General features: G+C 36.3%; 1 protein-coding gene across 6 annotated transcripts in view; it reads right to left on the reverse strand.

The window, feature by feature from the left end:
• The window catches only part of NBEAL1 (neurobeachin like 1), an 86828-nt gene that overhangs the window by 11797 nt on the left and 50921 nt on the right, over positions 1 to 24110 (reverse strand). For all 6 annotated transcript variants that reach the window (XR_002438963.1, XM_021397483.1, XM_021397484.1 and 3 more), the window contains 26 exons: positions 23898 to 23986; positions 22376 to 22960; positions 21741 to 21916; positions 21216 to 21369; positions 19549 to 19677; positions 18601 to 18906; positions 18353 to 18502; positions 17569 to 17726; positions 16720 to 16844; positions 15575 to 15701; positions 14283 to 14431; positions 13287 to 13420; positions 12345 to 12446; positions 10997 to 11092; positions 10771 to 10895; positions 9459 to 9599; positions 9235 to 9365; positions 7889 to 7998; positions 7314 to 7431; positions 6621 to 6718; positions 6244 to 6360; positions 5622 to 5711; positions 4376 to 4485; positions 3605 to 3777; positions 3062 to 3156; positions 312 to 428 (listed from right to left, as the gene is read on the reverse strand). Coding sequence is in view for 5 of the 6 variants with exons in the window: in XM_021397483.1 (XP_021253158.1) it covers positions 312 to 428; positions 3062 to 3156; positions 3605 to 3777; positions 4376 to 4485; positions 5622 to 5711; positions 6244 to 6360; positions 6621 to 6718; positions 7314 to 7431; positions 7889 to 7998; positions 9235 to 9365; positions 9459 to 9599; positions 10771 to 10895; positions 10997 to 11092; positions 12345 to 12446; positions 13287 to 13420; positions 14283 to 14431; positions 15575 to 15701; positions 16720 to 16844; positions 17569 to 17726; positions 18353 to 18502; positions 18601 to 18906; positions 19549 to 19677; positions 21216 to 21369; positions 21741 to 21916; positions 22376 to 22960; positions 23898 to 23986 (3905 nt within the window). In the remaining variant the exon portion in view is untranslated. The remainder of the gene's footprint in view (positions 1 to 311; positions 429 to 3061; positions 3157 to 3604; positions 3778 to 4375; positions 4486 to 5621; positions 5712 to 6243; positions 6361 to 6620; positions 6719 to 7313; positions 7432 to 7888; positions 7999 to 9234; positions 9366 to 9458; positions 9600 to 10770; positions 10896 to 10996; positions 11093 to 12344; positions 12447 to 13286; positions 13421 to 14282; positions 14432 to 15574; positions 15702 to 16719; positions 16845 to 17568; positions 17727 to 18352; positions 18503 to 18600; positions 18907 to 19548; positions 19678 to 21215; positions 21370 to 21740; positions 21917 to 22375; positions 22961 to 23897; positions 23987 to 24110) is intronic.

Genomic DNA, 24110 nt, shown 5'->3' on the forward strand with positions numbered 1-24110 from the left:
GGATTAGGCAAGCAGGGAACAAGCTGTTGCAGAATTGTTTCTGTGAGAAGTTTAAGTACTCCAAATAAGTCCATATACTTTGAAGCTCATCTGTGCAAACTCGCTTGACCTGGTAGTTGAGGTCTATGCTGTGTAGAGTCCTATTTGAGACAGATGACTTAGCAAGGCAGACGGCACATATCTTTTTGGCATGCAAGGTTGAAGAAAAGATTGTGAAATAGCAACATTTTTGGTGTTGTTTGTAACTTCAAACACACTCTAGGATTTGACTGAAGAAGTAGCAAAGAAGGGAAAAGTATGACGATGCTCACCCTGGATCCTGACACCGCCATATCCAGCTCAGTGCTGATGCCAACACTCGTCACTTCATCAGTATGCCCATAAAGGATCTGTAATGGCTTAGGTGTCAGGCCTACAGGCACTCCTCCCTGAGAGTAACAAAAAGTGCAATGACATTCTCTTGCAGCTGAAGGATAAACAAAAAATTAGTTTCTGGTACCTTCAGTGTTAGTTGTGAGAGACGTATATTTGACATACACCAAAACCAAAGGCACAACTCACCCATTTCAATTTCTGTTTATCACCTTTTATGTCAGCAGCCCTATTTAATGAAATCAAGGAATGAATGAATGAACATACAAGTTCTATGTGGATGTGAAAGATAGAATTACTTAGTCAATTTCTTTCTGTTCCTTCAGATGACCAGATGTGCAAGGACCACAGTGAGCACTCCTAACAGGAGTCATTTGTCCACCCACTCAGTACTACTTCATTTGTTATCTTCGCTTTTTCAATTCTTAATAATTAACCCTGGAATTAAGCCCTGCCTTCATAGACAAGGTCAAATTAAAAAAAACTATTTTGCTTGAAAATTAAAGTAACACTGTTTAACTGTCTAGGGAAAAATAAGGAAATAACACTTTCAAGTGACTGCCACTAGTATGATATACAGTGGAAATTTTGCAATAACAGTCATTAAAAATAGTGAATTATTTGCCCACATGACTACAGAGTGTCAAAATGGTTTAGTACTCTTGTTCCAGTGAGTATACTGTCAACATATAAAGACTTACTCAGACCAGTACTAAAGCAAGATCTGTGCTTACAGAGAAGGTATAGTAAAAAAGGTATAGTTCTGAAGAGTCTCCATTACAGTTTGTGTGAGAGAAATCTGACTGCCAATACCTAGTCCTGAAATCCTCAGTTCTATATGAATTGCAGAACAAGTTACAGAATAAAGAGCTGGGAAAGATGGTGACAATACAGATCAGAGCAGAAGTGGCAGCATGCAGAACACTACTGCCACTTCGTAAAGGCCAAGATAAAACTCTCTAAAAGAGAATTTACAATACTTAAAACATCATTTATATATCCAGTAGATTAAAAAGCAAGATTAAAAAGTAGATTAAAAACCTTACAGAAAAGCAGTTCTAAAAAGAAATAGCCTCCAGAGGAGGACTCAACATTCAACTCCCTCTGAAAAGACAAAACTAAAGAGCATCCAACATTTATCCTTGCTTGAGACCACAAACACTAGTGTGAGCAAAAGGCTCTCACCTTTTTGGCAATGCTCCATTGGTACAAACTACGAAATACTTCTTGAAAGTACTACAGATACTCTTACCATGAAGACAGTTCATTATTTGCATAGCATGCATCAGCTAAACACATGTGGTTATGCACCACTATACTGATTTAACATGCTGATTTCAGTTCAGTGGTAAGAACAAGGTGACATGACCAAATGTACTGTCCAAACATCTACCAAGCCCATTCTGTAACTAGTGTTATTTGTATATCTCTGATGCAGAAGAAATTAATACTAAAAACATGTAAAGCCTTTAGCACTGTCCCCCACAACATCCTCATGGAGTAGCTGGCTGCCCATGGTTTGGATGGGCCCATGCTCTGTTAGGTGAAACACTGGTTGGCTGCCCAGGCCCAAAGAGTTGTGGTCAGTGGAGTTAAATCCAGCTGGCAGCCAGTCGCGAGCTGTGTCCCCAAGGGCTCGGTACTGGGGCCGCTCCTACTGAACATCTTTATCAATGACCTTGATGAGGGGATTGAGTGCACCCTCAGTAAGTTTGCAGATGCCACCAAGGGACCTTGGTGGACTGATGGACAGTTGAATATGAGCCAGCAGTGTGCCCAGGTGGCCAAGAAGGCCAATGGCATCCTGGCTTGTATCAGGAATGGTGTGGTGAGCAGGACTAGGGAAGTCATCCTGCCCATGGACTCAGCATTGGTGAGGCCCCACCTCGAGTACTGCATTCAGTTTTGGGTGCCTCAGTACAGAAAGGACATTGAGGTGCTGGAGCAGGTCCAAAGAAGGGCAACAAGGCTGGTAAAGGGCTTGGAGAATATGCCCTACGAGGAGCAACTAAAGGAACTGGGGCTGTTTAGTCTGGGGAAGAGGAGGCTGAGGGGAGACCTCATTGCTCTCTTCAAATACCTGAAAGGTGATTACAGAGAGTGGGATTGGTCTCTTCTCACTGGTGACAGGACAAGGGGAAATGGCCTCAAGTTGCGCCAGGGGAGGTTTAGGTTGGATATCAGGAAAAACTTCTTTGCAGAAAGGGTTGTTAAGCACTGGAATAGGCTTTCCAGGGAGGTGGTTGAGTCACCATCCCTAAATGTGTTTAAAAACCATTTGGATGTGGTGCTCAGGGACATGATTTAGCAGTGGGTTGTTAGAGTTAGGGTAGTATGGTTAGGTTGCATTTGGACTTGATGATCTTGAAGGTCTTTTCCAACCTGAGCAATTCTATGATTCTATGATGTCACACTTTTAAGTACACTTTTACAGTGGGAAAGCATTATTAGAAAATTCTAAATTATCTGTGTAATGTAAATCTAGGTAAAGAAACTAGTGATATCTTAGCTAACTCCTGGTTTAAGTCACCAGTACTTTCCACGGAGGAAATACAACACTAAAATGCAACTATTAAAGCCATTAAACTGTTAAACCTGAAAGAAAGGAACTCAGTGAACCATCATAGCAAAACAATGAAACAAAACAACATTCAGAAACTGCTTTTCAGAATAAGCCTAAGTAACATACCTGCTGAACTATTTGCCATATCATACAGGTAGTATCTCTGGATCCTGACATTAAATGGATTCCACAGTAATCTATTGCCAAGCAGGTCACAATATCTAGACAAAGGAAAGATAACAAGAATTTGATGTACTTTAATTGTAATTTCACCACAGTAGGATGGTAAGCATGCAGTATGGCAACAATGTAGCCTCATTTATAGTCAGCATGAAGCATTCCACTGTGATTATGACTGATGAAGCTGTATCAACCAATGAAGCCATTATACAACCAGGTGTACCATTGTGACTTAATCACCTTTGCTACCTAAAAATAGTAGTCAAGTTTTACTTTGAAGCTACATTAAATCATTACAGTGACCAAAAAAATCATACTCAAGTGTCTATATATAATCATGGTTCAGGAAATCCTATTCTTTCGTTGCTACTCCATTATGACTGCAATGTCTGCCTGCTCAGGTGCACTGGCTATAATTCTTCCTAAAAATACAACCATCAATATACAATACATAAAACCTTTCATTCCTTTATGTAAAGAGTTACTAACCCATGTGCCTGATGTGCTGTCCAATCAGCTTGCCTTTTGTAAGAGATGTCACTCTGATGCTATTGTCCCAGTGTCCTCCACTAAAGAGGAGTTTTGCATCATGAGATACTGCAAACAACTTAGAAGTGATCTCCAGTCCAGGTGCAAAAGGACCACTCATGTTGCGCTGCGTTCTGTAAGCAAATGATGAACAATTAAGAGTGAACTTGGTTCAAATCAATTTATTTTTCACTTCTTACACCCTTAAAAAATGAATTCTATGGAAGAAATCTATAGAAGAGGTTATAAATAAATAAATGATGAAACCCTGCCCCCTTGATGTCCATGGCAAAACCGTCAATGCCATGAGTAAAAACCATATTAAATCACAGAATGAGATTTAATTCCATACAAACAACTAATTCCCCTAGTAAATAACATAATTTTAAGGTAAAAGAGGAATCTTATCAAAAATCAGGGAAAAAATGACCGCTTATACTTTCACAGTAGTTTAAGAATGTACAAAGAGCATTCATTTCAAATTCCAAGATGATTGTTTATGATAAATAAACAGAAAAATAGAATGAGAAGTAGCTCTATGAATGAAGAGCCCTGAAATATCACTTGCAGGACTTTACCTGAAATATAAATACCTTAATATTCTTAAGCACTAGAAAATGTATACCTAGCTAAAAATTCAGCCAACGAATACAATACAATCCACTTATCAAACAGTTACTCTGTTTTGTTACTATAGATGCATTCATCTGCATGTCCTCATCGTTTGCTTACTTGGGATTTGTCACTGTGGTATCTTTGATAAACGTAAAATAGTTGGAGATGTTTTTATCATAAGGCAGCCAACCATGGGTTCCAATAATGCAATTCAGACTCGCTGTTACCTGGGAAAGTTCGACAGAAAAATTGATGAAAACCAGAAGCTTATTTTCTGGTATTGGAACTTATGTAAAAGAAAAAAAAGCAAACAAAAAAAAGGCAAAGTAGCACAGGCTTCTTTGAGAGTTTACCACAAACATAAATAGCAACACCACACCCTCTTACAAAAAATAAATAATAATCAATTCAGATGCACTCATTTCAACAAAGAGGAGTCAAAAAAGCAGATCTACTTCCTTTTTCAAGGATTTTAATCCACATGTGGTACACACTATCAAGTTAAAATACTGTATATTACAGATAGGTCAAAGAAAGTTGATAGGCAAGAAAGAAAAGACAAAAATCAACCAACCAAAAGAAATCCAAAAACAGCCAAACACCTCCCACCAAAAAAAAAAATTACAATTTAGACATTTAATTCATCTTTTCCTTCTTTAAAATAGTCATCAGTCATAGTTAACATTAATACATGTAGTTTAAAAAAACTTGTACTACAGTTCTGTTCCTGAGAAAGCAAGGAAAAAATTTACATACCCAAGGTTATTTTCAGACATTTACAAAAAATAAATGAGAATTTTAGATGTTTTCATATTCCAAATGACATAAGTACATACTCTATTTAGCCAGGACAATGAACATGACCTACAAATTTGAATGTCAGAAAACAGTATTATATAAATTATAGATGGTATTGCACAGGGACCACCATACAGACATAAATACAAAAACACTCTCCTCCTTTCTTCTTTCGGATATCTGCCTATATTATACAGCACAAAGTTTAATTTTAGAAAGTGTAAGCTTTTGGAGAGTATGCATGCCAGACAGAGGCATGGTTTAAAGTAGGGATTGGAAAGTAATTATAAAGGTAATGGTGTAACTACCAACTCAACCCTGTCATTTTAAAGCTGAGCTGCCTTACATTAGGAAATTGATTGCTATTATGGAAGCAGATAAAGTGGACAATTTGTAATACACTCCACCACAACTTACGCTCACATCTCATAAGCACTTAAATGTCATTCAACAAATCAGCCTGACTTCTCTTTGAAAGACAGACTTCCCTGACATTCATATGTTTGCACCTGTTTGTTTTGACTGCTTGCACTCTCCAAGATTAATACCGACACATGAAACTTACCAATATCTCTGGGCTTCCTTGAGACATAAAGGAACGTGACTGATTCCTGGGGACAACAGCTTTGACAATGGGGACACCATCACTGATTCCCTAAGAGAAAGGACAGTTTTGATTTGATTATACACAAGAGTACAAGGTCAAGTGTAGAACCTGTGAAGAGTTAAGATCCAAAGTCTCTGGAAGCAATACCAGACCTGTAAAGTATGGTTGGGCATTGCGACACATGCTCAATTCATACATGTATATCACAAACATATACAGGCATCACAAACACCAGAGCATAAACCCGAGCTCTGTCCTGAAACAGTGAGTTTAGTCACTAAGCCTACTGAATCCTCAGATACCACCAATGTTGTTCTTAGCATTCACGGTTTAGTGGTTAATTGAATACCTAAACAAGACTCAAAAATAGTGTCCAGCAGATACAAATTTACGGAATTCAACTTCTATGAAACTAACTAAAAAGATGCAGCTTGTTCTATACAAGTTGGACTTTAAAAGATTTTCTTCAAATAGGAAGCAACTTTACTTTCATATGGCTTATGGTGGTTTGTTTTAAGTAGATCAGAAGTTTCAGTTTAAGTAGATCAGAACTTTAAACAAATTCAAATAATGTATCTACCTCTATGAAGAATGACTTCAGTTCAGTGAGGTGTTGGAAGAGATTCAGAGTAGAGGTATCACTTCTAGTTAGTCTTTGCACTACCTCTTCTGCTGACAGCCTCTGAGGATGGGGCTCCTGGGAGACAAGATTTGAAGAAGCATCAAATTAGACACACGTATCAAATTATTCAAGTCATATAAGGCACTCAATTTCTTTCAGAAAGAGTTATTAACTTTCAAAAGGAAATGAATTTCTTTTGAAAATGCTGTGTTAAATTTCCTTCACCGTGGCCCTTAGAAATGGTAATGCGGAAAAGACTTATTTTTCACAAGTTCTCTGTAACTTAGTTGGATTTAACCACAAAGGTCTGACTGAGAAGGAACAAAGAGCAATACCTTCAACAGCTGACAGGGAGTTTGCCCAAAATTGTTTATCATCCCTTCTAAAGCTTTTCTTTCCTTTTCATCTGTTAAAGCATCCAAATCCACAGCCCCTGGATCACATCGAGAAAGAAGGGTGGAAGAAAAGGAACATAAATCAAACAATTTATATAGAAAAGATATAGCAAAGAAATGTAACTAAATTCATTGCAGCATTATCACCCTTTCCCACAGAAAAGCCTCCAAACTATGCATTCATGTAAAATACAATCTGAAAAGTTGTCATAAAACCATGACAAAACCGTAAACCGTTGACAAAAGTCCAGATAATAAATATCTGGATCTAAATATCTGACAGCATGAGAAATGCAGATTTTTTGTCTTGTCAAGTGGATGCAATGTACTTCATGCATGCAATGTGTCACACACAAGCCACCAAAAATTCACCTTTGGGATTAATAGACTAATATTAATTTTCAGTATTTTGTTTTCTACTCAATTTGCCTCAGCTCCTAAGCCATGAGCGTTCCTATGAAGGCTTTCAGGCAAGTAAATGACAAATTGTATTCTGATGAATAACAGCCATAACTCTGTTGCTTTACCATAAGCTACCATATGGCATGACCACAGATCAAGTGCTTTCTAGCTAATACTCAAAGTCCACAATTCTGATGACAATGACAGGAAAGTAAGTATACTGCTTTGTACCTTCATAAGTACAATAATAGAACACGTTGAGTGCCTCCACTGCAGCTGGTCCCCTCTGCTTGTAGCCAAAAATCAAATCTATCCATTCATGAAGATGAGCAGAAACATATTCTGATTCCTGGAGGGAAAAAAACGTTCTTGTAATAGTAAGAAAAATGTTGCTCCTTCTTGAAGTATTTACTAATTTCTGTGAAAGAAATTTAATTCCTAAAGTAAGCGTATGCACAAACTAAGTATATACTAATGTATAGGGCAGAAGCATAGAATATGGAGTATGCAACAACTGCCAGGCAAGAGGGAAATTTAATACAGCAAAGCAACACATGTAGACTGTTGAAATGCAGCTACAAAAGGGAAGGTAAGTTACTAGTTCTCCATAATTACTAACATTCAAGGAGAAGCTTATCACTCAAAATTATCTAATTCTGCATTTTATCTCCTAAGGAGACCACATCCAAATCATCAGCATCCTTAGGCTCCTTCCTTTTTTCATTCACGCATTTTACTTACATGCACAAGGCTATTAAGTAAGAATTATTTCCTTATAATTATTTCACACATAACTATCATCTTACCAGAGCCTTCCTATGTTTATAAATGAAGTCTTCTGGGGAATGGGCCCATTTGGGGAGAACAACATCATTTACCACTTCTTTGGATATTTGAAGCTGACCCAAGTTAAAGCCTAGCGAATAATTAGGAGAATTTGAAGAGTTACTACAAAATACTTCAAAAATCTTGCTTTCTCAATAAAGGTACAAAGGGTTCAAAAGAATGCAAGAAAAACTGTTGAAAAATTCTTAACATAATCTACAATAACTCTACCGCTGACATCGAAGGCTAAGTTCTGCTCTGAATCTTTCAAATGTTAAATGATATGGGATATCATTTATCCGAAGCATCCAAATGACTTAGAAGCTGCAGTCTCAATTTTAACAGAAGCATGAGTCATTTACACATCTATCAGTAAACATACCTGCATTTGCTCTATTTTATCAGGATTAAGAGTTCAAAACATTTCAATAAGATTACTCATAAGTATGAAGTTACTAATAGGTTTAAGTTATTCTGGAATCAAGGCTTTCAAGTCTTAAATTCTACTAGCTGTCATAACAACAGCCATAATTGTCATAACAGATATTAATTTAAATGACTTTTGAAACATGACTTGTGTTGCAAAGTTTGGTAACTTAGAACTCTAGTAACTGCAGCTACCATACCAAATTATCAGCAGAACAAATATACAAATCTATTTTAAACCGCCTAATAGTACAGAAAAAAAACCCTGTGCAAGAAGTTCAAAGAAGAAATATCTAGGAGTCTCACATCAGAATGCAGGACATTCTCCTTCTAATCAACTTTATATATGACTGAATTAGCTTTTTGTTCCCCCCCCCTCTTTCTCTTCTTCACATAGGTTTTGAAATTTCACATGGCTCTAAGATCAATTGACTTCACATGGTATTGTTAGATAACAGTAATGAGAAGAAAATACACAGTCAGCTGCCTGGAACAAATGAAAGATGTGAAGTTTTAAGACGTCCAAGCTATCACCCAACAAATCCAGTAAAACAAATACTAATTAATTTCTGTTAACTTTCACTATTTGATCACTATTATCTATTCTGTTAACTTGTTTTAAATACTCAAATGAGCATCTTTGTTCTTTTTGTTAGGCAAACAACACTATATTTAGCTATCCTTAAGCTCCCATTCTGAGTTTTAAACAACATTTAGGCTGCTGCTTAATGCATCTGGTCTCACTGAACAGTTTTGAAGCCAGAAAGATGAACTAATTTCTAGAAGTATGTTATTAAGCTTAAAGACGAAATATACCACAGTATTCATAAATGGTTAGAACAATTCTTCTCAGAACCAAAGAGGAGTGTTCAATGTAGAATATTCTGAGCAGTCTATTTACCATTTTGGTTTTCCAGGAATTCTGGGAAGTAGAAGAACTCTGGAATAAGTTCCTTGACATCATTGGGATTATCCATGAGAGCTTGCCAGGTAGCAGGAATAGAGTGGAACTGTCGATCAGCACAATCAAACCTGTAGGACAGAAAACTCATGTCAGACTGATCGTTCCCTTGGTAAAAAGGCGTGGGAAAAAATAAAGCTGGTGCTGCTTTGTTCACAATATACCTGCCACTTTGAAGTTGGATATGAAGTGTTGTGAAAGGTTCTACCCGAATGAGGTAGTGCATGACACCAGCAGCATTTGAGTAGTGTGTCCCATAGTGAAATTTGTCAATCATTCCAAGGGGATCCTCAAAATTCTCATATCTTTAAAAACAAACAACAGTAACAAAAAAACTCTATAAATAAAACTAAGCACTACAGCTGATGTACACATAGATTATACTTATTGGGGGCAAGGATTCAAAAGAAATTTGTGAAAGAAAGCACATCCAGTTCTATTAAACATGACAATGCAAATTCTGGCTCAGTAAGTCCCTAAGCAAAATGGACTTTGATATGATTGATCATCCTCTGCATACCTGTTCTTATACCCTTCCCTATGCATTTGCTATCATCTATCAGAAACTGGATAAAGAGCAAGACCGATCCCATTTTAGCATTACTTTATACAAGACAGAAAGAAATAAACACATGAATAAGCTGGGTATTTATTACTGAAAGGACTTATGTTTCCTGCAAGACTGAAAAATCAGCCTGCGTGTGACCATTTCAAGACGCAGAGATTTAACACTTATGCCCATTTTCCTTTTCTACTGGCAAACTCACTCCACAGTACTATGCCACCACCCAGCTGATCTATTCCTCAGCATCACAAAGCTAGTAAGAGAAATTACAGTTGAGTACTGCTAGAGAATCCATTTCATTATAGTCAAGGATAGACCCTAATCAAAGAAAATTCTTTGTGTTTCAAGTTTTATGAAGAAAGCTGGTTTTGTAGAAAGCCTGACAAGTGCCATCTGGTATGACAGCACTCACTCCCCACAGTAGCAAAAAGGAAGGATAGATACACTGATGCGTAGGTGTAAATACTTGTCACTCCTACATAGAGATGAGCTGCTGGAAGCGACTGAATTACATTTTATTTCAAAGATAATAACCTACACTCAAAAAAATCAGGAAGCACAGATCTAGCTCAGCTCATCAGTATGATTTCACATTCCTGATCTTGAAACAGATACAGGACACAGCATCTCTCTTCAAACTGCTGGATCGAGTCTTTCTACAGACTTCTTCATCTCCCCATCAGAGAAAAACCTCAACATTTACAACAGTAAATTTTGTCCTTTCAGTGCTGCATGAGCTAACCAATCTGAATACAGTAGAAACAAAGACCTGCCAACCTTTGCAAAAGAATCTGTGATGTTATATAATGTTAGATTTTTAAAATTTCAGCGTCACGATTGTATTGTTAAATACATTATTATCATGGAGTCCCAGAAATAACAGAAAAATAATTAAGAGTTCAACTACATACTTCTCTTTCACAGCCTTAGCATTCTTTTCATTTACCACTCCAATGGGTTTGGATAGATCCCTAAAGACTGCTGGATTATTCAGATCCAGTTCCTCAGATGTATAATCTCGTAAAATCCAGGGGAACTGGAAATAAAAAGGTAATAAAGTCAAACTGAGATTAAATAAATCTTTAAAAACAGGAAAAAATATAATTTCAGCAAAAACTTAAAAATAATAATAGTTACCACGGGATACTGAGCAAGATCATTATAAGTTCGTCCTGCCATTGTGTTCAGCTGAATAAGGTAGTCAAAGTTGGATATTTCTCTATTCACCCATTTCTGAAGGACAAAATAAATAGATAACACGGAAGCAAATTACACATCAGTATTAATTCTCTGCTGGAGAATGTTATCAGAAAGTAAAAGGCGCTAGACTATGAGCATGGTATGAATGTTCAAATTTAATTTCCTCATTATCACGGTTATTTCCCATTTGATTTGATGATTATGCTACATTTTACAGAAACGCTATTTTTCATTGAAATGCACTGATAGTGCTGTACTTCACTGAAATCATGTCCCTGGTTGATACCAGTACTGTTTTAAAAAGCAATACAGCAGATAAGCTAGCAGTCTAAGAACAAAAAGGGGAAGAAAACAGAAATGAAACAACAAGAATGCAGGTGAACAGATACTGAAAAAACTAGGAACTGAACTTTGAAATGCATTAGAATTCAAAGGTCAGAAGTTATTTATAAATTTTTCTCCCATTAGCTAATGGTAGAAGAACCTGTAAACGTATGTTGCCCTTCATCTATTATTCTATTTTAAACCAATCAACCAACAGAGCTGCAATCTGAAGTGCTAAATAGCTTTATGTAGTAAGACTGAAACATTTCCCTACAGAATATACAGATTTACTACATAAATATATAAAATGATACCTCATGTCCTTTGGAAAAGAAATTAAAAAAGAAGTACTGCCAGTATTTTTAAACTCTTCGATAGAAACTCCCTTCCCCTCCATCCTTCCCTCAGGGAGGACTATAATTGTAGCATAACAAGATCAAAAATGAAAATAAATTAACGGTATTTAGAGAAGTCATTCCTGTTTAGTGTAATATCAAGATGTCCATACTTCACTTTTACAATAGTGTTACCAATTCCCTTAAAACCATACTTCCTGCTCAATCTTCATACATGCTTTGTTGAAAGCCCTATCATGAAATGACAGCAGGGAACACTATTTGCTCATGTACTGAGAGAAGTCTGAGAATGTATGTAAAAGACCACGGACCAAAAGTCAGTCTGCTACATGTCCTCTGCTCTTGTTGGATCACTTGTAATAATCTCATCAGTGCCAGGCTCTATTCACATGGCATAAACTCAGTGACTGTGAACACAAAAGACAGCGAATCTAAAAAATACGCATGTGAAAGTTCAGACATCAGACTGAAGGTACAGATGTTAGCAGTTGCCATCTAAAATAATAATAAATAGAAATAAAAATCAGTACCCAGCGCTATACAGAACTCTTTCAAGAAGCAGGAAGTCATTTATGCACTAGATCATTTATGCTGAAGTCTCATACCTGCATCAAACCTGAAGCTTTAAAGAGTTCCTGAGGAGATCGGGTCCCAGAAATATTTGGAGAACGCAGTGACAATATTCGACTGTATACTTTGTTTCTTACCTGTTCAGGAACAGCATAAAAATACTTATTCTAGATATTAAAGCAGACAAGTCAACAATTTCTCTGTTAATTAAAATGCAAAGCAAATGGAACATGGTTACACTTTTAAACATTTCTGTCTCTTGCTGTATAAGCCTTCAGACACGTATGGACATGATGTCCTTCAGTTTCAGGATATACATTACGAACTGACTTCTTTAGTATTGGTGCTACAGTAAAAAAAATTATTTCCACAAAATACTCTTCTAGGAAGGCTGTTGTTCAAATAAACTTACAGTACTGTTTTCCCTACAAAACTACTACAAAGATTAATTTACTAAAAAGATGTTTTCCTGCTGTTATTCTTGAATTGACTCACTGGTATGTAACTCTCCCTAAGTCCTGATATTTATCTTAGTTCTATATTCAATGGATCATTTACATTAATGCAGGAGAAAAAAGTTCATTAATCATAAAGCATAGAATATTAATATTTCCAACTGTGATAAAATAAAAAGTCTCCTTTATTAGTAAGTAATTTACTTAAAATTTACTTTAAAAAAATGTGTAAGTTTCAAGACATTCAGATTACTACTGATGTAATTTTAGTTGAATGACAGTTTTGTATCATTAAAAAGAGACAGGAAAAGTCTTGTTTTATTCATCTTTCCTCAGTTTTTAGATGTCAGACTGAGTTTTTTGGAGGCTGAAATCTAATTTCCTATAATCGTTATATCTAGCAAACATTTCACTATTAATGTGCCAGTTTTATGAAAGACACCAGATACAGATATAATCAGTGAACTAAAACTTGACACTTGCACTAATAATGGAAATCAGGAAAATTTGGCAAACACATACCTCCTTATTGAAGTTGAGGAAGTAGTTGGTTTGATCTGTAAGGAAGATCTCCAAAGCCGATCTCCTCAGATTGTAGCGACGCAAATGTATCTCTCGAATTTGAGAAAGATGCCATTTGAAATCAAAACCAACCCCTAGGAAGAGCACTTTGATTACTGAATTGGAATCAAAACCTATTCAAAAACTTTTCTTATTCAAATAACGCAATTTCATTTCCAATCATCCTGGAGTCATCCATAGAAAAAGCATATTTTATACATGACTTGGTGAAATACTTTGCTTAGAAGCATTACTAGCTTCATCTACTCTACTGAGAGAGAGAGATGGTAGGAAATAGCTGATGGAATGGAGAATTTGGTTTTGCTTTCTGATCAAAAACACATTATGAATGTATTTTGTTGACAATAAAAAATATGAACCGAAACACCTTTGCTTTCTTAATCAGGATCAAACGGAAGCTTTTTTTGTGTAGAATTCTCAAAAGGTCAGCATCTTGATCTACAGTTTTTCAAAAATTTTACCTACATTGGTCAAACATTTCAGTTCACTGTTTTCATACTTAACCATGCATACTTCATTTAAGTTCCTTAAGTAAAAAAATAGCCATTAATTTTTACATACTGTTGCTTGTTAATCATTACTTACTACTGCTTAAAACTACTACTTACTACTCTTAATCAGCATATAAGTGAAACATATCTCACATAGAACAGAAGTGTCATTTAAGAAACAAATTAGAGGAAATAGCATTTTGTTCATTAGCAACATTGTCAGCAATTAAGCTGTTGCTATTTTTACAGAAAGAAATCAATAAGAGCTCAGTTTGTATAGTTTCAGATTATTGATTCTAATTGGATCAGTCAGCCTCTGGCCTCCAGGAACAATATTAGGGTGTGGATCTGTACTTGTCTTTTTACAATTAGTTTGGTGCTAAATCTCTACTAAAATCAGAATGCTGAACTGCACTGAAAATAAAGAGCCACTGATCATGCTCACCTTCCTCTTTTTCAGTGCTACCATCAAAGAAATACAGGTGCTGGGTAGTGACCTCCAGTCTGCCAGGTATCACATCAATTACTGTAATGAGTTCACAGTCTTCAGACAATATTAGCTTTTCTTTCTGACTCTGTTCATCCTTCTCATCCCTACAAAAAAATAACTAGGTGTTAGGGGTTGGGTAGACTATACAGTTGCTTAGATACTTGGCAAAAGTACAGTTTAGAAAAGAATCAAATTTGAATGACTTTAAAAGTACATCACACAAGATTATATGAAACCACTTCCACTAGCATTAAAACGTTTCAGACCAGACTACTAGACATCATTTCATAATGTTTTTCGCGCTTGCTATTTCAGTCTCAGGCACAAATGAACTCAACTTCCTCTGAAGTATAAAAACAACAGGTCGCATTTCCCTTTCTTACTGAAGGTGTTTGAGTGATCTGGCCTGAAGCTGAGCCCTGATTCCTGTTACTGAAGTTAACTTCAGACAAATTTGAAGCAGTGGTTGATCTTAAGTCTACAGAGATGCTTACAAAAGTTATTGAATGCTTGTTTGCGAGGTACAAGAGAATTCATTAGCATCACTCAAAGTAAAAAAAAAAATCCTGCATCTCTACTGGGCTTCAGCAGCATAGACACACGGGCACACACACAGTACTCAAAGTTAATGGAATGAAGTGTTTACCATCTCTTCCTCCTTGATCCCCACCTCTCTATTAAAAAAAAAAAAAAAGAAGAGAAAAAGACTCCCAAAGTCCATGAAGGAAGCACAGCAGGCCTTCTCCCTTGAATGACACTCAGGGAAATCTCTATTGGGTTACGCTAGTTAAGCAGATATCCATGTTATGCAGCTGGTGGCACAGGGAGCAGCTCTAGCATTCCTGGACAAGAGTCGGTTTCAGTCTGGTTCACGCTCTCACAGGTTAGACCATCTCCTGAGAACTACAATCAATGCACATAGTAGAAAGCCTCAACAATTCTGCAGATTCAGACAGACTGAGAGCAGTGAATCACTAACATATCCTAACAAGCACTTTCTCTGTACTTAATACACTCACACATCCTTTTCCCTGGGGCTCTTTATGTGTCGTTGCTTATAATGAGAAATCTAACAGCAGCTTTTCTGCTGAGCAAAATTATTACAAAGTCCTAGATCAGACTGTTAAGGACAGACAAACAAAGGGGGAAGTTTTGCATGCTAATTAACTCTCAAAGTTGATTCCCTACTCCTTCTCACTTCCAAATCACATTAACAAATTTCAGCAGCTTCTTGCTGTTGCACTTACATGTTGGAACTGGCTGCTGCGTCTTCTTCTGGTAGTTCAAGCACATCATCTTCCAAGTCACTCACTTTCACCTGCTTCACCACCTCCAGAAGCAGAGACTCACTAGAGGGCTGCGTTTGGTACACACCTATTGTAACACGCATAACAGCTCAGAAAACGTTTTGCTAACCCATTTTTGGGAAGTTGAATTACTGAGTGCATCTTCTACTGTTGAGTACTATTTTTAATTAAGAAGCAACTTCTTCAGACTCCTTCAATACTCTTGAGGGCAAGCAGAACATTTTAAAAATGCTCCATGAATTACATTCAAGTATATGTCAAGTCAATTGGTAAGGGTACAGTTCAGAAAATAGTGAAATTTGACTGGCATTCATGATACATCAAAATGATAGAGGATAAAGTCCTTTACAGTGAGGGTGGTGAGGCACTGGAACAGGCTACCCAGAGATGTTGTGGATGCCCCGTGCCTGGAGACTTGGAAGGTGAGGCTGGATCAGGTTCTGGGCAACCTGATCTAGCTGTGGATGTCCCTGTTCATCGCAGGGCAGTTGGACTAGACAATCTTTAAAGGTCCCTTCCAACTCTAAGGATTCTTTGATCCTATCAATATATGTATATAAATTACCTATGTATACGTATATAGAAATAAAATTTACATAACAATACAAGGAAGTTAGAAAAACCTTAAAAATTGAATTTAATTCTAATGTAGACATTTCCAGTAAAATATTCTGTAGTGTTTTGCCAGACACTCTTACAGCATGCAGGTTTTATGGAAATGCAGTTTGGTATTTTTTGTGGGGTTTTTTGTGGTTTTTTTTTTTTTTTTTTTTTTGCTAAACTGGGTTTACAGGACCCAAGAAAGGTATGCAACTACTTATTTTAAAACAAAGGAGCTCTTGAACTATTTTTCCTCCACCAAAAAAACAAACTTCAATAAACAAGAGGAAATTAAATCTTCTTTCCACCTGGAAAAGATGCTGCTTCAGGTCAAAGCATCACTCCTATATTACACATTTTTACCATAGAGGGAATAATGAAAAATTATGACTTAACTATCTACAACGCAGTGATTCTTAAATACAGAGACATATCAGTGAAAACTGCAGAATCCAAGTAAACTATTAAGTATAGTGCAACATTACCTAAGTTATCTCTCAGGTCACTAGCATCCTGATGAGAGTTGAAGTTGTAATTCTGCACTAGTTTTAGTCTCATACGTGAAAAATTTTCAACATTTGAAAGTTTCCAGTGAACAGGATGTTGTTTCCTGGAAAAACAAGAATATTCATAAAAATAGTTAAAAGAAGGTAAAAACCTAAGAGCAAAATGATTACAAAAGAATACATACTATAAAAAAATCTTCAAGTCACCTACACGTTGATAGACTGTAGAACATAAAAGCTATGAACTGCATTTTAATAGTAAATTTCATGTTGCAGCTTTGATCATCCTAAAGTCTTCTGCATGTAGCCTTCATTTTCAACTGAAATACAGCAAATTGTTCACACTAGACGTTAATGAATATCAGATGATTACAAAAAGTCTTTAGTTGGAATTCACCCTGAATTTAGGGCAGGCAGAATGTAGTATTTTAAACTGAAATTAGCTTCATGCATAAAAACTCAAACTTACTATTTTTAAAGACTATTTTCTCTGCTCAAAAGAACCACTGATAAGTAGAATCTCTTAAAAAGGTTATTTTGTTTCTTTCTTCCTGTTGTGTTTTTTTAAGTGTAATGTTGATAATTAATTTTTATTTGTCGCTTGGCAAGAAAATTTAGTATTCAGGTAACCAGCTCAGCACTACACTTCAAACTTGTATGTTTATAATTAAAATGCAGGAATCATTAAGGATACATTCAATATTAACTTCACATCTCAAGAATGGCTATCCACGTCAACTTGACAAGCTTCTAACCACATGAAATACTAAGTTAATCACATGAGCAAATTCCTTTTTATCCTGTTTGATTCAAGAAATTCACTCTTACATTTCAGACCAAGGACCACGTTCAGAGAGCAAGTAAAGCTGGGCTGCTCTCCACTGTCTCAGAGTAGCTGTGTGTTGACTATTAAGTTGCTTTAGCATACTGTTGTACCGCAGATTTTCCTGTCGAGCCTTTCTGCTGAATGGTTCCACAAAATGCTCCTGAAAGACCATTAAAAATAATTCTAGCACTGAAAGAACAGTTTTGTAACTTGCAAGAATTCTTACAAATGAAGGATGTACAAAAATGGGTTAGCAGTAGACATTTCTGAAAATTTAAGGCATTGCTTACAAGAGAAATTTTTAAAGACTTAATACTGCTGTAGTTTAACAGTTAATTCAAATGCTTGCATGGAGTCAGATCCTCACACAGAAAGGTCAGTTCAGAAACAGTTTTTCCACACAATAAATAGGAACTGCTAGCTGTTTTAAATGTTTTCTAGGATTGAGAGAATTTGCAACACCAACTCATATCATAATGGAGAAGAGGTTTTAATAATTCAAAGCATACATCAAAGTGGAAAAAAATGCAGCTTATAGCTGAGGATAATTCCAGGTTGTTGTACTATGGAAGATCTTCTGTCCTGAAATAATTCTGCTTACAGGTAAGACTCTTAAAAAAAATAACAGAACAAAACATACTACGCGTGCATGCAGTGAGACTGCTCAGACAATCTTCAACAAAACAACCAACATGCCTGCAGTAATTTGAATTGAGTTATCTTGGAATTCAGTTTCTCCATCTTATGGAACGTGAATCCTGAGATGTAAGCTACTAAAAACCTTACTTGAAATTTCAGCTTGCTTTCTCCTCTCTCGCGGTCTCGCTTGTGCATATTCACCATAAATGCTTCATAACAATCCTTCCAATAAAGCGCCATCTGCTCATGACCATGTCTGAATGAATTTTCTTCATACTGCTTCATATTTGGAATAATCTGTTCCCATCAAAACAAAGTGCATATGATTTCTGAATATGAGCTCCTCTGCTTTAACGGCTAAAAAGAGTGTGACACCAGAAGAGTCTGCTACTTACATATTTGTCAATATAAACTTTCCACTCATCAGATCGGCAGTATTCTTGAAAGTCCTCAAAGAAAGAGGGGCTGCCATTGCTAGAAGGCAATAAAGGGAGATGTAGATTCATGAAGAGAAGTTCATAAATTTTGGATACCAGTGTACGAACAAGCGGAATCAAAAATGAGTATGTTTCTGTCTTCTCTTCAATTGATCTACTTAAGATGCCTTCCAGCTTCCCCAGGAGGTAGCATGCTTCAGGCTGACTCTCTATTACTTTGGTCTGAAGAAGGGTATTTAGTTTCGCTGCTGCCATAGCACAGACCTACATAGACAAACAACAAAAAAAGTGAATGCAACTCAAAATAGTTATTTTGAGCATCTATCTTCTAGCACAGAAGTATTTACATATTCTGTTTGTATCTCAGGTAGCCAGAGGGCACACATGCATCATGTACAGGCACCGATCACTTATTTAACCCGAGTCAGTTACAATCCCAGTCACATAACTGCATTAAGATAATTACATACCTAAACTAACAAGCCTGGGTTTTCTGAAGGGTTCATTATTCCAGATACAGCCCTGCTAACTTTATACCAACTGTCCATTCAGCAAAACAGTCCAGATTCATGTGCACTTAATCTATGCAAACCTGAAACCACTAATAAATATATTTTATGGTAGAAATGAAAAGTCACAATCAGGATTGGTAACTTACTGCTACTAGTAACTACATAATTAAGCCCCATGTTCAAACAGCTTGCTCCCTACCTCATTCAAATATTCAAGACATGCATATTGACAGGACTGCAGAATAAGTTTGCAAACGGTAAGCCCCAGTAAAACATTTTCATATAGAAGGATAAAAGACTACCATCACTCTTCTCACTGGTATGAATAGCTCCCCCAGAAACAAAATAGTTACACCACATATGCACTTAAAATATATTGGAATTTGCAACAAACCTGTAAGTTGTCTTGTGCAATGAATCCAAGGAGCAACTGGACTTGCACCTGTGAAAACCCAGTTGCTTCTGGGCCAGCCGAGTACCAGACTGACAGGCTATCCATAAGAGTGACTAATTCCTCCAATAGCTGTCATAAATGCAGAAGATTTGCGTGAAGTAAGACACGTCAGAAATAATCATCAACTACTCTGGAGACACAATCATTTCAAAGAGCTGAAGAATTTGCACTTCTAACTTACCCAAAGCCATAAAATCATCCCAAAAGATTGCAGTTAAACCAGCAATTTGAAAAAGTTCTTGACTACAAAATACAACTAGCCTAGTATGTTAACTCAAGTACTTCTGGAATAAAGCCAAAACCAGCATATCATATATATGCCTATCTTCTTTCTGTAACTTACTCCAGAAAATGTCAACTCTTTAAAAAAAGCTATAGATTCCTGCAGCAGGATTACTACAATTGAAAAGACATTACTATCAATTATACAGACACTACGACAAGCAGTTTCTAGTTCAGTATTTATAGGTTTTCATTTCATTATTTTACTTCGTGTTTTACGTGACATGAGAGTAATGCCAATACAATTTATCAGCAACAGCAATATGTATGGTGCCTCAAGAAAGAAAGCGTCTTCAATGAATAATGAATTTGATGAAAAGTTTGAAACTTGATAATAACTATCAGTACCTTAGATTAGGAGGCAATCCTTTCTGTCAGTATTTCTATGTTAGGAGAGATCCAAACCTTACTATGAAATGAAGCTATTCCTAAGGCAAATGGCACATTTTACCATCAAGACCCGTTTACTTAAAACTAATACGCCTTGGTGTATTCCCTAAAAAATTACTCAAATATGTTATTACTACTCTGTTAAGTCCCAGACTCACATGAAAGCTTCTGTAGCAGGCTGAAAGCTCTCCTACATAGAAAGTATTACAGTGCTTTAAATTCTCCCTAGGCACAGTGGAAGACAATTTATGAAAGTACTGTTATTTTCAATTCAGAGATGACAATAAGCACAGCCCCTGTTGCTCTGAAGCTCACATCTCATTTCTAATTAGATTCCACAAAGCTAGATCACAACAAGAAGTAAAACCTTTACCTAGAGCAGACTTAAAAACAAACAAAGGAAAGCTTTACAATTACTCTGTGTTTGCTTGCAAGCCTGCGGTACGGAGAGCAGCTTAGCAATTATTCTGTTGAAGACTGTTAACGTTATGTTTTTTTAAAACAAATAACTCTCTTATCCTCAAAAAATGGAAAAGCAAGGACAACTCAGCACAAGAGGTGGACTGTTGTTGAGGTTACATAAATGAAGCAAACTACAGATCTCTGCACCTTACATGAGGAAAGCAGGAAACAGGAAACAGATAGACTCTTTATCTTACTACTTACTGTGATTGCTAGTCATTTCCTCCCTCAGGGCTCATGCTTCTAATTCCCTGGATGTGTAAAATTGAGCTATTTACAAATGTATGCCCATTATACACTGTAGTAAGTTTTTAGGATTTTCTTATTAAGGGACAATCTAATCCATTTCACTGTGAACCCCTACTCTCTAATACCTAGTTTAAAAACGAATACCTAGAAGAGATGACATTATCCAAGTTGACTTTTCCATTACTATTTCCACCTAAAAAATTTCCTTTATGCAGTTACTGTACCTTTTCTGTCCATAAATTTGAATTAACGAGTCCTTCTGCCTGCAGAAAGTCTTGTACAATTAGCAAGAGCCGGAAAGCATTTTCAGTATGTGTAGGGAGAGCTTTTGAATCTCTGTTATCAGTGACTGACCATTCTAACATCTTCTCCAACAAGCTGCATGTAAAACAAAATCCCAGAGTAATTACTACATGTTCCAACTGTAATTGGATTTTTTTTTAAAGCTACTTAAGTATTTAATTGAATCTCCCAGTCCACAGCGATAACTGTTGTATTCTCAATAAGCTAGTGATGTAAAAAAGATTTTAGAAAGCACGTGAAACTTGGAATACAGTTTTTCAAAACCTTAAAATCACATTACACTACTGAATAGGTAGTAAAACATACTGACAATACGTGAAGATAGAGCTAAGAAAATTGTATCTTGATGGGAAACATTCATCCCTCCTTAGCTTTATTAAAGCCCCTTACTTTTTCCCATTTTCATCAAAAAAATTAAAGAACCTGTGCTTGAACTGTACACTCACTTGAGTTTTATTTCATCAGAAGGTCGCAACAACTCATTAGATATTCCCAGTTTGGTCAGTGCAGAAAACACCTGTCCTCTCTCCATCCAAGCCTCATCATCAGATCTTTCAATGCCTTTCCACATTATACACAGTAGGATGTCTGTAAGTAACTGTATCAGTTCATTATCACCTCCCTACAAAAGAAAAGGAATATTTACAGCCTTTCAACTACTAAAAATCTTCACAAAGTTTCTTCATCATAGTCTCTCTATGCTTTTGCGTGTTTTAGTATTTTTGAAAACTCTACAGTCTAAAGTCTAATAGCTAAATACATACAATACGGGATAAGGTGGTTTCCCAGAAGCTGTAATACATACTGACTTCTACATCATTATTTAAACCTAATCTTTAGCTGCCCTTTTGTTCTCCCTGCTCCCCCTTTGCCCAAGCAATTGTAACCAAAAGAGACACATAACCAAAAGAGACGTTCCCACTGACTGTAAGAAAGTTAGTGGTTATTTTCCTTCAGAAGTTGAGAGGGAATAAAAGGAAAATGAGGACAACGATTATCCTCATTATGGATAGATACAATTAGAAAGAAAAAAAAATTGCAGTCATTAGGAGAAATCAACCGTAGGGAGAAAATTACTTACTCCTTGGTTTTCAAATAAAGAAAGATCAGCAGTACTAAAGCCCACATCACTTATGACATCCAGCTCTTTTTCAGGCTGCCCAGAAAATGGTTTTCTGTTCTCCATAGGTGATGGTGTGCTGGGCAGGCTATCTGTCATCTGATTCACAACGTCAGCCAGTTCATAAGAATCAACACTGGACAGATCTAAACTCAAATGTGAAGGATTACTGTGCCACAATTCTTCTTGGTCCTCAGACTTAAAAGACATCTCTGCTGCGGATGCATCTTCCAGTGGCATAACAGAGAAATGAGCTGGGACATCCAAGGATTTGTTGTCTTCTAAACTCCACTGATCAAACAAACCATTAACAGATGCAAAGGTATCAGCTTTATCTCCCTCCATCTTATCAGCATGATATTTCTGAAGATCTTCGGCAGGAGGCTTTTTTTCCTCTTCCCTTGAGGAGTCAGCCCTGTTCTCTCTAAAGCCAATTCGGACCTCCGAGTTTTCTCTCAGAAAGAGTCTAATCAAAGTGTCTTGCCAGCCGAGCTGCTGAGAAATCTGTTGTGCTGCATCCGGTTGGGAATGCAAAAGATGCAAAACCTAGGGACGTAAGATATTCCATACCTACACATTAATTTTAGCTTGAAACTATATTCATTCTATCATTTAAATTAGAAGATTTACAACCTTACAGCTTCATTTAACTTTTTAGGAACTTGTGAAAGAGTCATACTGAGTTAACAGAAAGCATATATGCCACAAAATAACTCTTAAAATTAGAAATGTACATAAGAAAAAAATTCCCAGGAATACAACATAGGGGGAAAAAAAAAAAAAACAACACTATCAAGGCACATCAGTAAGTCTTCATATTTCAGTCTCTCTTCTATAGCAATTCCTATAAAAGGCAATTATCAGAGCAAATAATCCCATTTAAAAAATCCAGCACAACATATGCTTGATTAGAAACTATTAAACATAAAAACTAATAAAGCTAAAGTAAGCTACAATATTACTAGCTTACTGATAGCATACACTTGGCTTACTTTGAGAAACTTTGGTATAGAATATAGTTCCTTGCCACTACATTCGGTACTGCCAATTCCAGTGATACAAGCCAGAGAGCTCATTCAAGGAAAGTTACTACTTTTTCCGTTATCTCTTCACTGCATCCTTAACTACTCTTTTGAACTACTATATGTTCTATTAAAAATAACATTAAGAATAAAACAAAATTTTGAGCTTAAGCATCCTTTGAGAAAACCCTGATTCAAGGATTCCAATACTTCTAAACCATAAAAAAATATGTTAGTTGAGAATCTCTACAGATGCTCTGGCTTTTGTTTATATATACAAATCCTTTTAAAGAAAGTTCAGCATCAAGTTACACATTAGCTTTATTCCTAACATCCTAAATCATTACTAAAGAGAATTAGCAACAGCAGCAACCGATACAGCTAATACATCTAAAATAAATAAGATACCATGCTGTACAGATTATGGATTTAACAGTATTCTATTTTTAAAGATAACTAACCTTTCTACAGATAACCACTCTCATGTTTATATCTGATCTATGAGCCAGATGCACTACAGCTAAAAGATCTTTATAATTCACAGCAGGATCTGTGGAAGAGAAAGAAAAAAACAAATCAAACTACATAGTGCAAGTGAATCTAACAGTTAACCGTTAAAAATAGCTTCGGAGGTCAACTCTACAACCAGGAATGGCAAAGGGAACATACTTCAG

Source organism: Numida meleagris, chromosome 5, assembly GCF_002078875.1.
Source record: "Numida meleagris isolate 19003 breed g44 Domestic line chromosome 5, NumMel1.0, whole genome shotgun sequence".
NCBI lineage: Eukaryota > Metazoa > Chordata > Aves > Galliformes > Numididae > Numida > Numida meleagris.